The 17,859-nt window shown below is 38.8% G+C and overlaps 1 protein-coding gene across 1 annotated transcript in view; it reads left to right on the top strand.

Annotated features, from left to right (window-relative positions):
• The first annotated feature begins 8,063 nt into the window (after nucleotides 1-8,063).
• ERO1A (endoplasmic reticulum oxidoreductase 1 alpha) overlaps nucleotides 8,064-17,859 on the top strand; it is a 39,157-nt gene continuing 29,361 nt past the window's right edge. Inside the window, exons 1-2 of the mRNA XM_072963058.1 lie at nucleotides 8,064-8,596; nucleotides 17,219-17,338. Coding sequence (XP_072819159.1) covers nucleotides 8,483-8,596; nucleotides 17,219-17,338 — 234 coding nt within the window. The 5' untranslated portion in view covers nucleotides 8,064-8,482. The remainder of the gene's footprint in view (nucleotides 8,597-17,218; nucleotides 17,339-17,859) is intronic.

Genomic DNA, 17,859 nt, shown 5'->3' with positions numbered 1-17,859 from the left:
CTGTGCTTTGGGGCGGATTACTTAATCTCTCAAAATCTCTGTTAAATGAGCATAAAATGTGTACCTATCTCATACGGATATCATAAGTATTAAATAAGATACTGTGCCTGTAAGCTATTAACACAGCTCGTACATAGTAAGTATTCAATAGTGTTATTTTAAACTATTTACTTTAGGGATTGTAATGACTTCAATTTTTGCAGTGCAGGTCTGCATTGCTGTACCTCTTCCCAGCATTACTTTCAGGGAGAATTTATTGTTGTTCCAACAGAATCAGTCACATTTCCCCAGAGAGGCCCCATTTGATCTCATCTTAACTAGGTACCATGGATGTTTGAGTTTAAATAGGTATACTATATATGTATTATATATATAACATATATAGTCCAAATTTAAGTGAATTAAGTTACTAAAACTTTATTAGGAAATCTAAAATATTAGGAAATGTAAAAGATGCCTTGAAATTTATTTGGAAAAAATCATGTGGGTATTGTGTGAATAGTCTATTCCATTTTTTTCTAAATATAACTGGGAATTGCAATAACAATAAGGAAGGTGGATTAAGCAGGGTTTGTCCCTTCTCCCACTCATTTGCAACTATTCCAGTCAAACTAGTCCATCCATACCAGAATATATCATCTTTGACAACAAGAAATAAAAGAGAATGAGGCAGAGAAAAAAAGACAGCTCAGTTTGGTTCAATTCAATAAATATAAGCACTTACCGGTGTGTGTGTGTGCTTATAAAATACACCGATATTTTAAACTCCCTTTACCCTTGTTATCTCACCCATCTGGCAAAATTCCAACTTCAGCTGAACCTCTTATCTATTTTCCCCATGCCTGCAACAAAATAGCCCTGTTCCTTTTTTATGTGCACCTCTAAGACTGTATCCCTTTCCATTGTAAAATGTAGCTTAATTGGTAGTTATACATCATTCATAAGTGTGCTTAAATCTGTCAGTGTGATTAAATGTGTCTTTTGCCCATAGTAGATTATAAGCTCCAGGAAAGCAAGAACTGTGACTATTTCTTGCTCATTATTGTAGCCCCAGAGGATGGTTTTATATATATATATGCATAAACTAATGAATGGATTTGTGAATATGTTAGACATGCTGATAGGTAAGCAGAGATACAAAAAGGCTAAGAAATGTCATCAGTTTTCAGGTAACTTAAAATATTGTAGAGTAGAGAAGTGAGGTGAGAAGCTAGGATATATCTTAGTTTCAGAGGGGGTGGTCATCAAAAATGATGTCATAACAAACAGTGATGAGATATACTTCAATCTTCAAAAAATTATTAAAGGAAAGTCGCCTAACCTACTTAACTATAATGTAGCATCGATGGGTGGTGTGGTTTTAAAATACGTACACAATTTTTTTAATACTTCCCGCTTCAAGAAGTGGAGCCTAATTTCCCTCCCCTGGATCTAGCGACTTGTTGGACAAATAGAATAAAGTGGAAGTGACAGTACACAACCACTGAGACTAGGTCATAATAGGCACTGGGTTTTCTTACTCTCCCTTGGATCACTCCCTCTGGAGGAAGCCACTGTCATGCCAAAAGGATACATCAGCAAATCTATGGAGAGACCCATGTGGCAAGGAATAGACAGCAAGGAACTGAGACCAGTAGCCAAGTGAGTGAGCCATCTTAGAAGCAGAGTCCCCAGCCCTAGGCAAGCCTTCAGATGACGGAAGCTCTAGTCTTAATTGCAACATCATGAGAGACTGAGTCACACAACCCAGTTCAGCTGCTGGCCCACAAAAACTGTGAGATAATAAATGTTTGTTGTTTTAAGCCATTTAGTTTTGTGGTAATTTGTGACATGGTGATAAGTAATACCAAAGGAACTGATAGTTTTCTAGAGAGAAACTGGGAAACAGTACTAGATAGGCAAGTAGCAACTACTTTTGCTCATGCATCACCTATAACACTTGAATTTTCAGAAATTTGTCATTCCAAATATCTACCCCTAAATACTTACCAGAATTCAGTCAATTGTTTATGACTAAACAGTAAGATGTTGAGGTAGGAACAGAAGCTAGAATTCCTAGGCTTCTGGGAAATACTCTTCTTGAATCAAAGTAATAGATAATGTTTTTTTTTAGGCACTACTAGGCTTAGACTGATAAAGAGGAGTCTTCTGTCTTGCTCTATTCTACCCCTGAGTCTCATTCTCCAATCTTAAACATGTTTCTTTTGTATTTACCTCTATATTTCTAAGTAATATGCTTACGCTGCTATTTCTTGATAGATCGATTTTAGGATTTATCTTTTGACTTCCTAATGAGAAAGATAAAGATTCAGCACCTTTATATGACTCCAGATCCTCACTTTCCCCATCCATCCCCCAAATACAATATATACAAGTTTTGGTTAAATCTCTGTCCAATATTTGTCTTACTGAGGGGCTACACAAGTCAAGCAATATACTATAGTTACATTTGCTTTATTGTAAGACTCTTTTGAACTTTCTGTAACTAAAACTGCCTCAAGTGACACAAACTTATTTACAGAACAGAAACAGACTCACAGACATAGAAAACAAGCTTCTGGTTACCAGGAGGGAAAGTCGGGGGAAGGATAAACTGAGAGTCTGGGATTTGCAGATACACACTACTATAAAATAGATAAACAACAACGTCCTACTATACAGAACAGGGAACTCTACTCAATAGCTTGTAGTAACCTATAATGAAAAAGAATACAAAAAAAGAATATACGTATGTGTGTGTGTATAACTGAATCACCATGCAGTACACCAGAGACAAACACAACATTTTAAATTGACTATACTTCAATTAAAAATAAAAAAATAAGCTGACTCATTTAAAAAATATGCTTAATTGTTGTTTTATTGTTAATCACTTTTTCTTCCCAACTTTACAATACAATTGTAAAAGTCCTCCAAATAGTGTTTTTCAGAAAGGCCCATCAGGTATCCCGCAAGTGCTTATTTTACCTACAGACCCCCTCCTGGAGACCTCCCTCTTCTTGCTCTGATCTGGGCTCTGTACGGACGCTGCATAGCTCTCTTCCAGAGCTTCTCTGCCTCATTTCTTGTGTGCTACCTTCTCTTTCCTGATACCCAGGTCCCCTCATTTTTGGTTTACTCTTTGGTTGGTTGGATCATATCCTCTCAGTGATATTCCGAGAAAGGATTTAAAGATGTACATTATTCTTCATATCTAACAATATCTTAATTCTACTCTCATACTTGATAAATAGTTTGGCCGGCTACGGAATTCTCTTAGAATTTTGAAGGCCTTACTCCATTGTGCTGTAGCTTCCAGTGCTTCTGTAGTGCCCTTCTGATTCTCAAGTTTTTGCAAGGGAGTAGGATTTCTTTTTCTTATTTCTGGAAGTCTTATCCCTGTTAGGGGCATTTTTAATGCACTGATTGAGCATTCAGTGATCCCAATGAATCTAGACAGCCATCCTTCCATTTTGGCTATTTTCTTGAATCTCCTAAGATTATTTCCTTTCCTCTGTTTTCATGTTCTCTCTTAGTGGTATTCTTATTGGTCAGACTGTTCTCCTGGAATTAATCCTTTTTTTTTCTTTCTCTTTTCATTTATTTCAACCTCTTTGTCTTTTTACCTCACCATCTAGGAGATTTCTTCAACATTCCTTCTAAAGTTTCTGTTGATACTTTTTATTTTGGCTATCATATATTTAGTTTCCAAGAACTCTTTCTTGTTCTCTGGTTGTTCCTTCTTATAGAATCCTGTTCTTATGCCTTTGATGATATTGATTATAGCTGTTTGTTTGTCTTCCTTTCTTCCCTCTTTGTTTCCTCAGTTTCTTTTGCCTATTTGTTTTGGTCTCTCCATTTCATGTAGAGGCTTTCCTTAATCACCTGTTGAGCCTTGGTTTTCTGATCATAGAGTGAGTGAGGCACTGAAACAAAAAGACAGTAGAATTCTGAGTGTGTGAATGGGAGGAATCAGCTATTTTGGTGTTTTTAATGCCATTGTTTATTCCAAAGAATTCTCCAGTCTCCTTTTAGTTCAGGGCAGGATGGAATCTGGCATGATGGGGAAGGTGGAATGCAGAGCACATGGTCTGCAGTTTTGGAGCTGAGTGTTATAGGCGGTCTGCTGGAGGTGGGAAAGGGCTTTAACATTCAGCATGGAGGGACTTCACTTGATTTACATTTTTTTTCATTTTAGAACTTTCTCTCTCCCCTCTCCTTGGGGTCGTGCTGAGTCTAGAGTCTCTGAGTTTGTAGTCACTCTTGATCTTGAAATGTTTTCTAAATGATTTTAGATAATTTATATTTTATTCTAATGGATCAACTGATAGTTGAGACTCTACCATGTCATCAATTTTCCCACATCCATACCTTTTGTGAATTTTCTACTGTCAATGACAATGCTATTGTGTCCTCTCCACCATCCAAAATTATTTCTGCCCAAAATGATCACTTTGCCTCTAAATTTATACGGGTTGGTTGAATTGTGATCATATATTACCTGTGGAATCTCATGCTGTTATTATCTCTTTGTTATTAGTTTGTCCTACATTGATTAATTCACTCAGAAGTCATCTTGTGCAGCACATACACAGCTCTAAGTGCTGGGAAAACTGAGACTACCAAGGCAAGTTCCTGACCCATCTGTTGAATGTGAGAAAGCTACACATAAGCATGTATTTGATTCCATGTGATAAGCACAATTATATGCCCTTTGGGAACCGAAGAAGAGGAACTTAATACAACCACAGACGGGATTAGGGAGGACTTCCTAGAGGTAGCAGTTGCCTGAGTTGACTCTTAAAGGAATTAGTCAGGTGGGGCAATGGAGACAGGTGTGGGACAGGGTAGACTACATTTCAGGAGTGGAAACAGGGTGAACAAAGACGTGGAAGCTAGAAACAAGGTCTGTATGGGGAAATTATTAGCTGTTCACTAACTATAAGGCAAAGAGGTGTTGGAGATGCTCTTTCAGGAACCTGAGGAAAAGAAGGTGAAGGTAGAGCTTAGGTGCATGTCTCCCCAACTCAGATGATCTCAAGCGCTTGACAGAAAAGCCTAGCAATATAGCATGTGCACATTTATGTTCAGTAAATATTAGATAACTGGATCAAATCAAATACCAGCACCAAATCTGCGATTTTTACTTAGCCTTCTTTCCTCTTGTGTGTCATAATAATCCTTTTCCTGGGCCAAATTTTTTCCTTTAAATCATTTCCTTAACAGTCTATTCAATGCTAGAAAATGTTCATGTACTGAGAAGCTTCCCACAGAAATCTCTATGTCCCATTTTGAGAAATTGGGCTCAAGCCATTTCCTGCCTTGGTCATTAAAAAAAAATAATAGCTTGCTATTTGCACAGTAATCAGAATTCCATCAAGAAATGCTGTGTACATCAAATCTAAGTCATGTTATTGTTATGAGCACTAGTGTTAGAATAACAAGGTGGTGGCCTTGTTCATCTCCTAAAAATTTAATGTTGTTTAACAAAGTTGTAATAGATGAGAGGTTGGACTTTTAGAAATCAAAGGTTAAACCATGTACCATGTGGGTGCTCCTTAAATAGTTATTTGATGACTAATCCATTATTTCACAGGCCCAACACAGGCAAGATGATGCCAGAGCAGGCAGAGTAGAAGAAATACACTCACACAAAGGACCAACTCGAAGCATTCTCAGGGAGCTGTCAGTGATATTTATACCACACATACAAAACTGTATTTTACACATTCTAAAATCCCTTGCAAGTCTGAAAGGAAAAATTGTAAATATCAAGATAACAAAGTAAGATCCAATAATTTCACTCCTGGGTACATATCTGGATATTTGTCCTTCCATGCTCCTGGCAGCGTTATTCACAATTGCCAAAGTATGGAAACAGAACCTAAGTCTCTGTCAATGGATAAATGGACAAAGAAGACGTCGTATACATATGCGGTAGACTATTATCTAGCCATGAGAAAGGAAATTCTGCCATTTGCTACAACATGGATGAGACTTGAGGGCATCATGACGAGTGAAATAAGCCGGAGAAAGAAAAGTACTGCACGGTATCACTTATTTGTGGAATAATTAAAAAAAAAAGTCAAACACATAGACACAGAGAGTAGAAAAGTGGTTGCCAAGGGGTGAGGGGGGTGGATAGGGAAAGGTTGGTAAAAGGGTACAAACTTTCAATGAAAAGATGAATAAGATCTGAGGCTCTAATGTATTACATGGTGACTATAGTTGACAACACTGTATGGTATAATTGACTTTGCTGAGAGAGTTGAACTTAAATGTCTTCACCAAGTGGGGAGAAGGGTAAATATGTTCATTAATTCGATGGAAGGGGCCCTTTACAACTTATTCCTGGGTCATATCACTGAGATGTACACTTTAAATACCTTACAATTTTATTTGTCAATTATACCTCAGTAAGGCTGGGGCGGGGGGAGCCAATAAAGTGAAAAAAAAAAGTCTTGTACCATGATTGTTTCTGATTATAAATTTTCTAGAAATTTCTTCTGGGCAAGAGTTTGAGTCTTATGGAATAGAGAGTCTTCATCCTGGGAATACTGATGCTTTTAAACTTTCCTAAATTACAGGCTATTGCATCAGAGTGAAATCCAGAGGTGATTCATGTTCAGATTGCTTCTGATTGTAATTTCATTTAGTTTCCCCCTTTTTCACCCTGTGCCCCTCATTTTTGATGGCCTAATAGTTCAGATATTAATACTGTGGCCATATGAAATAGTCAATCATGTGCAAAGAGAAGCTCCTTGTTAAGATTTCTGGGAGTTACAGGCATGTTTGGGACATAATCCCTGCTTAAGGAGTTAAGAGATTACAATTTAGTGGTAGAAACATAAAGTAGAAATGTCACAAAGATTACATACTAAATTCCATGGGGATTACGTATTTAAATTCCATACTAAAGTCCATGTGCAGGAACTGGGCCTTACACATCGTTATATATCTAACATTAAGCTCAGTCTGGCATGACATAGGTTTACTGAATTGAAATTTATTTAGACCTTGGAACTGGGTGAAGAGTTAAACAGGAAGGCCCACAGATGAGGGATCAAGTGAGCTGGGTCTGGCCCTAGAGGGGTAAGTAGAATCTGTACACAGTATAATGAAAAAATAACTTTCCAAATAAAGAGGGAGATTGTATTAATATGCACATGTTGCATGTTGTAATATGTGGCATACAGCTGGTCTGGCCCACCAGGATCTCAGATGGTTGGTGACTTTTTAATTACATGTCAGTCCACTTGGCGGTGAAGGACAGACTATAGAGTTTGAGTCTCACCTCTGCCATACCAAGTGATTCTGAATAACTAGATGAACTTCCTATGCCTGTTTTTCTCAGCTAGAAAATAGGAGTATAATACCTACTTTGGGCCTACCATATCCTACCATATCCTACCATACCCTTCATTAAACAATGGCTTTTTAAGGAAAAAAAAAAGATTTACAAAAAAAAAATAGAAATATTTGAACATTTAATGTGCAAGATGTTGGAAAGCATTCTAGTTTCACCTTGAAAATTTCTCCTTAAAAAAAACCCTAAAAACAAACAAACAAAAGCTCATAGGCTAGTCCCATGGCTGGGAGCAGAGGACCTGACTCTTATCACTGCCCCTGCTCACATCACCTCATCTCTCTGGGCCTGTTTCCTCCTATAAAATAAAGACTAACCTCCTCCTATGCTGTCTCATATGGTAGCCACTTGCCACATTTGACTGAAATATGACTAGTCTGTATAAAATACACACCAGATTTCAAAGATAAAAATAAAAATTGGTATTTTATGAATTATTTAACATTGAGTGTATTTTGAAATATTTTGCACATATTGTGTTACATAAATCTATTATTAAAATCAACTTCGCCTGTTTCCTTTTGCTCTTTTGATGTGACTACTAGAAAATCTAAATGACACATGCACCCCTGGCCTAGATGATCACGAACATACCCCTTTCAGCTTTAAGGCTCAGCTAGGGCCACTGTGGACACGTAATTCACGCTTTGATTTCCTCGCACGGAGATACGGAAGGATTGGACGAGAGCGAGCGGGGTGGGGCGGGGCCCTGCCGGAAGACACAGACCCCGCCGGCTTTCGCTCCCGCTGTCGGAGCGGGGAGGGCCCCGACTCCCGCGCGGGGCTGGGGGCGGGCAGTCGGGTCAAGTCTCCAGGCCCCGGGCGTTCAGGGGACCGGGGACGGGCACGGCGCGCCGGGCGGGGCCAAGCCGGGAAGCGGGTGGGTGCGTCAGGCTCACGCGCGGGGAAAAGGAAGCGGGCCCCGGGCGGCGGGCGCGGGCGCCCCAGCACGTCCGCAGGCTGTGGCAGGAGGTGGCGGCCGCTGAGAGGCGGGAGAGCGGAGGGCGGGCTTGGGAGGCGGCCGGGAGGTGGGGCGCGGCCGGGGACCCGCCCGCGCGGGCTTCATCTTCGGCCCCACGGCCTGCGCCCAAGCGCTGGGGACTACGAGGCGCAGCGCGAAAAGCGGCCGGAGCGGCTATGGGCCGCCGCTGGGGCTTCCTGATCGGCTTCCTGGGTGCCGTGGGGCTGCTGGGCTCGGGCCACGGCGGGCAGCAGCCCCCGGAGACGGCGGCGCAGAGGTGCTTCTGCCAGGTGAGAGGTGTGCGCGGCGGGGCTTCGGGTCCCGGGACCTTCGCCTCCCCCGTGCGCTCCGTTGTACGCGCCCCGGCAGGTGGGGGGCTTCGGTTGCGTCTTTGCAGTCTCCACCCTTCCGGAAGGAGCCCCCTCTGCTTCTGCTCCCTCGCCGGGCTGAGTCTCTGCTGCTCGCCTAGGTTGGTGTGCGCGGGTCCCCCACCGCAACCTGAACCGAGGTCGGCGCGCCCTCCCGTGCTTCCGATTATGCGTCGGGCGAGGGGTGTGCGTGCACCGCTGTCTGCTCCTACCGAGTTGGTATATCCATTTTTGTTAGTATTCCCTGCCCGGGAAGGGTGACCACGCACACTCAGTATTTGTAATTTTCGCAGAACATAGATCTTCCTAACTTCTAACTTGACTTGAAACCGTGGACGCTGTGCCTGTGCTGGGTGCCTTCTCCAGCCTTTCTGGCCAGGACAGGTTTTGCCGGGGGGCTGCCTTCAGATCTCATTCTCAGGCAGATAAGTGGTTTCGTGGGGTTTTTCTGGGTCTAAGGCCAACTGCCTGGTGTCTTTGGGCCGCGGTTGCCCTGTGACTCCTCGCCTCGCCTGTCCTTTCTTTTTCCTGAATGTAGTGGGACTGTCTTACCGTGACACCCCTACTGCTGGTCTGAATTAGGAGAACGGTCTTCAGTGCGCAACTTTGATTACAAGCCTATGGTTGTTTCCTTCTGTTAGTAAGAGATGTGAATTCCTTGAGCGAAAAATTCTAAGAAACGTACAGGTTTTTGGTATCCACAGTATCATTATTCTTTTTTTTTTTTGGTATCGTTATCTTTTTTCTTTTTTAGTATCGTTATTCTTCAAGTCACCTTTTTGGTTGGTTTCTGTTGATAAAAATTACATTTTATGCAAAACTGAGGGGTGAGTATTCAAATTGTTCCTTTTAAGTGGTTTTACTATTAACTTATTATCAGAAATAACGTGTTATGTCTGTAGGAGCAGTGATACTATTTCAGAGAGGAAAGAAGCATTTTAAATATGAGAAGAAGAAGTACCATCTCTTCCATCGCTTTACATTCTTGAACTTTATTTTTTGTTGAGTGATTTGGGGATTGGGGTGAGTGAAATCTGGGAATGTGTAAGAAAAGTTGAAACTGCTGCTTTATAACTAAGAGACTGAAAAGCTCCTTTACTTTCAGTGATTGCAAACAGCACACAATCAAGTATTTAAAACGAAAAAGGGTAATTTCACTTCTGATTACAAATATAATGTAATACAAAGTTTAAACATTAAAAAGATAAGTATATTAGAAATAAGGGGATTTAAAAATAAAGTAGTCAGTGTAGAAAGATGCCCAATGTAACATTTTAAACTACATTTTAGAGATTTGGGTGTATTTTGAAATATTTTGCACATATTGTGTTACATACATGGAATAAAAGTACATGCTGAACTTTTAAACTTTCACTTTTTCTCCTGGGTAACCTTTTTACATATCTGATTAAAATTGGGGAGCTTTTAGTTTTTTTATATTTGTTTACTTTTTCTTCTGATTAATGATTAGACTTTTTCCCCTTTCACAGTATTTTCAACATTAAAATACTGCCCCAACCTGTCCCCCTATCATTCTATTAAAAAATGTTTTTTTAAAAAAAAGTTTTTTATACAGAAAGAAGGAGAAATCTCTTTTCCTTTTAGAACAAGAGTGACTGTTTTTCTTTTCAGAGCCAACTTTAAAAAACTAATAAAATGAGTAAAAAACAGTTTTAAGGAAAATTTAAAATGGCTTACTTAGGCAAACTTAGAGAGCATCAATTCCAATTCAGTAAGTGAAACAAGCATGCTTTAGTTCTATTAAGGTCAGTAATGGTGGGGATGGGGCTAGGGGGAGGACAGGAGAGAGGATACGATGCCCAATAGACATGAAGGGAAAAATGGAGACAAACACATAGACATGCACACAAAGACAGGAGAGAGAGAAAAGGAAAAACATGGAGAAAAAAGATAAGGGGAGTGCAAATTATTCATTCAACTAACATGGGTAAGCACTGTGTCCATTGAGCTGAGGGTCTGGAATAGAGAAATAACTATGCCATAATCCCTACCCTGAAGAGCTTACAGTTTAATAAATAATGTTCTTTGGGGCTTGGGGAGAGGCAAGGATCCTGGGTTTTTTTTTTTTTTAAGTTAATAAATATTGCTAGAAACTAACTTAAAAACTAAATTTTCATGTAATGTTTGGAAATACAAGTTAAAATCTTCTCTGGTTCTTTTTGCAGTATGCAATTGGTTACAAAATCCTGTTGTTCCTTTTTTATTAATAGTCACGTCCCTTCCTTCCTTCTTGTTTTCTGTTTCTCTTAACCATTTCTGTCCTGAGTTACCACACTATCACCCCTTATCACACTGTTGCAGGGGTACCTGTCTTGTAGTAGGGGTTCAGATTTGATATTTGACTTTATAAAGTCATTGAAGTAGAATGTACAAAGCTCTACAAATAATCAGACAAAATTCAACAGGCATTTATTGAAGTCTACTGTGAATGACTTGAGAGATCGAAAAATAAAGTAAAAAATTAAAATGTAGTCCTAATTCTTGACACTCCAGAGTACAAAGCCTAGTACATAAGTGGTCCTTAGCAAGCATTAGGGAAATGATAATATAAGATGTGAACACTGCACTCCCTGGAGTATATTCTTTATTTTAATTTATTAAAATAAAAATTGACATGTAATAGATTTACAACATTGTGTATTCTTTTAATTATTCTGCTTAGTAAGCCATTTGCATGCTTTTCTGGAATTGATCTTTCAGATAGGTTGACAGCTGTAAATAAATCTTTAAACTTAGCTACTGCATTTGCCTACTATTTGGCATCACATCCTGTTAAAACCATTTTCATTGTATGTCATAAGTTTTTTTGATAACATGCTTCAGTTTAGTTGCTCAAAATAAGTGATCAGTTATCTGGAACTTACAAATCTTCGTTACATACAACGTCCCCTCCCAGACCTGCTCTCCTATTATTCTATTAAAAAAGTTAAAAAAAAGTTTTTTTTACACAGAAAATTGTTTTTTTCCCCTACTGTTGGTATACAAGTCTATGAAGTCTAACACATGTACAGTTTTTGTGGAAAAAAAAATCCCGTAAATCAGGACTCACTCTATCTTTAAATCAAAATTGTAGTAAGTATAGGCTTGAAGTAAATGAAGATTTTTCAGAGTTTATTTCTTTTTGACAATGATTTCCTCACTATGCACCATTAGAGAGAATGAATGTAAGAGAACTTAGTTCCAGTTAATGGAATCCCAGGATTCATTTTAAAGAAATCAGCTCAGAAGAGATACTGAAGCCCAGATGTGGAGGCAGTGTGGACATCTTTTTCATTTAAATTAATTTGAAACGAGTTTGTTAGCTTCTATACTCAATGTTTTGTCACTCTTAATACAGCCAGTGCTATGAACACTCGGATCCACTTATTTGAATGTGGTAAATCTCCATCAGGCTAATGAAAAGGGAGTAGTTCAGGTAATCCAAAATGGCTACTTCAGAAGTAGATTATTTTTTGTTTGGAGTGCATTGTGGATACACCCTGCATACGAGTATTTTAGCAGACTTACCTGTCTGGGTGTCTTGTTCAGGTCAGTTTAAAAAAGAGTTTTTGTTAGTCAGGTTGGCTGGGCCATGGAGGAAAAGCTTGATCATTTGTTGGGTGGTGGGTGGAAATAAGCCCAGGCTTAAAACTTAGAGGCATCTTTGAAACAGGTTATACTGGAGGGATGTCCTTTGACTCTCAATGCTTCCTGTACTCCAGGCTTTTCTGAATAAAGCATGGGGACCAAAGGGTGTTTCACATTGGTTGCCATACTTTGGGTCATTTAACAACAATTTAAAGTTCTAGCAAAACCAAGACTTTAAAGCAGAAACAGCTCTTAGCATTCCATGCCCTTCGAATGGTGCCTGCTACCGAGTACTATCCAGCAGAGAGCCTTCTGTGTTTCTCTGCTTTCTTCAACAGAGTTGTCCCAGGCTACTTTGTCAATGAATGAATGTTTCTCTCTCTTTTTATTTTAATGGTCCCAAAACACAATAAAATTAAGGGCAACTAAAGTTCTTTGCCAAATAAAGCACATTTTGAGCACTTTTAAAAGATACTTCACATGAGTATGAGGAATATAGTCTTACAGTGCTTTGGGGGAAAAATGATAATCTATGGTAGGGCTGGAGTTGTTGGGACACAAGGAAACTGTTTAGAAAGTGTTTTTGTTTTGTGTTTCATTGCAAAATAAGGGTATCTTTAACCAGAGTAGCCAGAGAATAGGTCAGTGTTATTTTCTTTCCTTTTGCCTTTTATATTTTGGTATTTGGTTCAAACCAATCAGAGTCCATGGAGAAAGTAATTGAGGCTCCCTCAGAGCTAACTTTTGGCTCTATTGGGGCGATAGATATAACATTTTTGGAGAATTTTAAAGACAAAGTTGGACTTTTTTTTTCTTATTCATTTAAAAAAAAGGTAGATTGCTTTGGGGAGTAGTAAGATCCCTTTCACTGGAAGTATTTAAGCAGTGGTAGAATAATAATAATGATCACCATTTACTGGGTGCTTATGTCATTTTATCCTGATATCAGCTCTTTGAGATGAGAACTATTATTATTTCTATTTTGTACTGAGGCCTAGAGAGGTTAAAAAGCTTGGCGAATGTCAGCAACTAGTAAGTAGCACTGATAAGATTCGACCCTAGAAGGCCTGACTCCTGCGGCCTGCTCACTGTTGTTACACGCTGCCTCCCGTTGAGGGTGTAGAGGAGGGATTGGTGTGTTGCTTGGAAGAGAGCTACAGAAGGCCTTCTAAAGCTTTCCAACTCTTAAGATACCAGACTTTCAACTGGGTGATGTTATGTGTTAGGCCTGTCTTGGTCCTTATACCTACCCTCCCTCAACAAGGGCCTTTTCACCGGCTACCTATTAGGTTGGCCCCTACCGGAGGCTGATTATCACCTGACGCCTAGAGCAGTGAGCTTCAGACTTCAGCATGAATCACTCGCTTTGTGTGTATTTTGGGGGTGCAACTTTAAAAAATTCAGATTCCTATGGTAGGGCCAAAGTTCTGTTTCGCTTTGGGAGACAGTGTAGTGGTTGCTTTAGCACCACTACAGCTGTAGCACAGTCTGAAGGGCAGCATCAAGCCATCCTTACAGATCGGCAGCCCTCTTTTGGCCTTATTTAGATCATAGATAAGACTTTGCTTTGTTTCAGAGGCTCTGCCTTGGGTGAATTAACTGGATTTCTGCCTTAGACTTTTCCTGAGCCTCTATTCTGGTAACATGCCTGGTTCTCTAATTTCTAGAACTGGGCCTGGCATCATACCTGTCAGACTTCCTTCCAGGGATCAGGTTATGCTGCCTGTTGGCAGGCTTCTCTGAATGGTCCCATGGCTTGGATTTCCAAGTATCTTCCTGCCCCTTCTTTGCTGGGCTGTCTCCATCCAATGAAGCTCCTGCCAGCCCCTACCAGTTTAGCTGCCCTGTAACCTGGCATTGTAGTTGGTAATACGTCCTACTCAGTTTCTAAGATAAGGGGCAGAAGATTGTTAAATCCAGCATTGTCCTGCCTTCTCTTCTTTCGAGGCCTCTAGGTTATAAGCCATCTGTGCTCTGGAAAGAAATCTTGCATTTCTTTCTGGTCTGGGGCTTCTTATTGCTCCCTTTGTAATTAGGATATGGGGGGGGGTCAGCAGAATGTTGGACACAAGGATTGTTTGCCTTTGTTGCTTGCTTTCCTTGCTCTGCAAGGGCATTCCTGCCACTGTGTGTCTGGGGCACTGAGCACCACCGTAGGTGACATGGAAGTACATAGTTATAAGTAGACAGTGTGTATCTACTATTTTTAGAAATACAGTGCTCAGCACTGGGAGTACAAGTCTGGAAGACAGATTTTTACCTTGAAAATGAACTCCTCAGGAGGAAAAATGGATTGCTTTAATCCCTTCCTCTTAAGTTTTTTTTTTTTGCATGTTTTCTCTTTTTGTGGTCTAATGTCTCTGTCTGGCTTGTATCCCCTTGGCCTTTGCATTTTTGTGCCTGTAATTTTTTGTATAATAATATGTATCCAAGGATAGAAACATTAGCTTATTTTATGTTCTTAGAAGTTTTGCTTCTAAGGCTCAAAAGAAATAGATGTGAAAAATCAAGTGATCTAGGGTAGAAACACTTTTGTTTTGTTGGTACCCAAAATTAGGACTCTAAGATTATTGTACACTCAGAGAATTTTTAGCAGGAAACAAGGACACATTTGCATACGAAATGAAAGCAGTTATAACAGTGACAAAATATGTAAATCATATTTCTAGAAACTGAATTCTTTAGTCCAAAACAAATAGGATTAGGCAAATTGGTAAAACAAAAAACAAAAACAAAAACAAAAAGAAACCCCAACGTAGCCCTTAAATATTGCGGTCATCATCCAAAGTATTCTTATCTCTCAGGTGAGAAATTTCCATTACTGTTTTGTGATGTTCTAAAAAGATAGTGTAGAATTTTGTATATTCCAAAAGGAAGACACCTAAATTCAGTATTTCAATATATATATTTTTTTGGTGGGGGAGGTAATTAAGGTTTTATTTATTTATTCTTGAAGGAGGTACTGGGGATTGAACCCAGCATCTCATGCATGCTAAGCATGCACTCTACCACTTGAGCTATACCCTCCTCCAATAAAGTATTCTCAAGATACATGCACCCCAATGTTCATAGCAGCACTATTTACAACAGCTAAGACATGGAAACAGCCTAAATGCCCATCAACAAGTGACTGGATAAAGAAGCTGTGGTATATATATATGATGGAGTACTACTCAGCCTTAAAAAAGAATAAAATAATGTCATTTGCAGCATCATGGATGGACCTGGAGATTGTCATTCTATGTGAAGAAAAGCAGAAAGAGAAAGAAAAATACCATATGATATCACTTATATGTGAAATCTAAAAAAAGACACAAATGAGCTTATTTACAAAACAGAAACAGATTCACAGACATAGAATACAAACTTATGGTTACTGGGGGGAAGGGGGGTGAGACGGGATAAATTAGGAGTTTGAGATTTACAGATACTAAGTACTATATATAAAGTGATAAATAACACATATAGCACAGGAAACTATATTCAATATCTTGCAGTAACCTATCATGGAAAAGAATATGAAAAGGAATGTATGTGTGTGTGTATATATATATATATATAGATAGATAGATAGATAGATAGATAGATAGATAGATATGACCGAAACATGCTGTACACCAGAAATTGACACAACATTGTAAACTGACTATACTTCAGTTTAAAAAATGGAAAAAAACAAAGGCCAAAGTAAAGTAAAAGCAAACCCTGCTTAAAAAAAATTAAGTATTCTTTATTTGCTTCTTTACTAGTAGATTTTAAAATTATTTTTTGTTGCCAATAAGTCTCCCTAAAATATAATCCAAAGTAGTTTATAATGCACATATTCAGAACAAAGTATGATAAGGGTCTCTTTTCTGCAGCATGCTGTATATTAAAAAAAATTAAAATTTTAGTTAACTAAAAAAAATCACAATGTATTTGTTACTTAAAGCAATGCTCAATTAGTTCTGTTAGGTGTTTGCCTAGTCCCAGTAAACATCTAAGAATTTTAGTTTCACAACTGATAATATTGTCTGATTATAATATGATTTCCCATTGCTTCTGATTATAATAGGACTTAATAGTTTGATTTAGTAAATACAGTTAAGTCATAGTTGTAAGCATTTGAAGATCAGGATTGGCTTTGGGGTTAATTTGCTCAGTGTTGCTAATGATAAGTAATCTCTAAGCACCATTTCAAATGTATAAAAATATTTGAGGGTTGTTAGATCCTTACAATGAATTATTGTTTCTCTTATAAATTCAGTATTACTTCTTTTCATATGTCCACTGAGCTTGTCTCTGACCTACACGTCCTGTGGGAAACTAAAATAAAGGAAAGACAGAGACAACTGAATTATAAGAATATTGAGTCTCAGGAAAGCCAAGGATGGGAGTGCAACTGGGCTTCAGGAAAGATGCGGGAAGTGGGAGCAGGCAAACCCCAGGGGATCCAGCTAGCATATGTTCTCTGTCTCTTATCTGTGCTTCTCTGTGTGTTTTTCAAAATCTTTCCTCCCTCTGCTAACTGGGTCACGTGTTCCTCCCTTCACTTGATGGAATATAGCCTGAGCTTACATGTTTACTGGTCTAGCAACAGGGGGAGACATCTCTCCTTCTTAGTCTCAATTCCAGATTACTGCAGAGGGCACCACGACCTGGTTTGGGTCAGATGCCCACCCCTGGTTGGACTTAAGGGGCAAGGTGACAGAGTAGCTGTGGGGAATCAACTCTTTGAGGAGGGGTTATCATTATGAGTTCAGTACACCGTACAAAAGGTATCCACTGGGTTCCTCTAGGTATATAGTAAGGGCAATAGCATTACAAGATGTGGTCATATCCTAGCTCAGAAAACTATGGGGAGGAGGGAGGATAAATGTTGGTTGGGTAGAGGGTTCTTTCATCATAACCATGTGAGGAAAAAACCCTGTTGCATCTATGACATTTTGATACAATATTCCATTTTCTTTGTAACAGGTTAGTGGTTACTTGGATGATTGTACCTGTGATGTTGAAACCATCGATAAATTTAATAACTACAGGCTTTTCCCAAGACTTCAAAAACTTCTGGAAAGCGACTACTTTAGATATTACAAGGTATTTAAAAAATTTTTTTTGTATAGGAATACTTAAAGTTTAAATGGATAATTACATTTCCTTAGGAATTACTAAGCTTCAAAATTGTGCTTATTATTTAAAATTGACTAAGGCACCATTAGGAAAATACATTTGACAGGAGTGAACCATGGGGTTCTGAAATGACCCATTGCTTTCTTTTAATTTCAATAACTGAGATTTGAACTCTAGAGTTAGAAATTAGTTGGTTAAATTGAATTTGGAACAGAAATTATTATATTGTTATCAAAGTTGTGAGTTGTTCATAACATTCTAAAACATCAGAATTACTCCAATTAATTAAAAAAATATTTTTGAGAAGAAGCATGACTTTATTCTGACCTGTATTATTTTAACAAGTCACTTGTGACAGCTTTTCTTGAGATAACTCCTGAAAGAATTTAGAAAATCTGATCATTGGAGTATGTAGTTGCATTCTGACCTCACAATTATCTAACTCTCATCTATTACTTCTGTTAAAAGATTGTGAGTTGAGCAGTGAT

Source organism: Vicugna pacos, chromosome 6 (assembly GCF_048564905.1).
Source record: "Vicugna pacos chromosome 6, VicPac4, whole genome shotgun sequence".
NCBI classification, from domain to species: domain Eukaryota; kingdom Metazoa; phylum Chordata; class Mammalia; order Artiodactyla; family Camelidae; genus Vicugna; species Vicugna pacos.
This window is presented reverse-complemented; position numbering and strand designations above follow the sequence as displayed.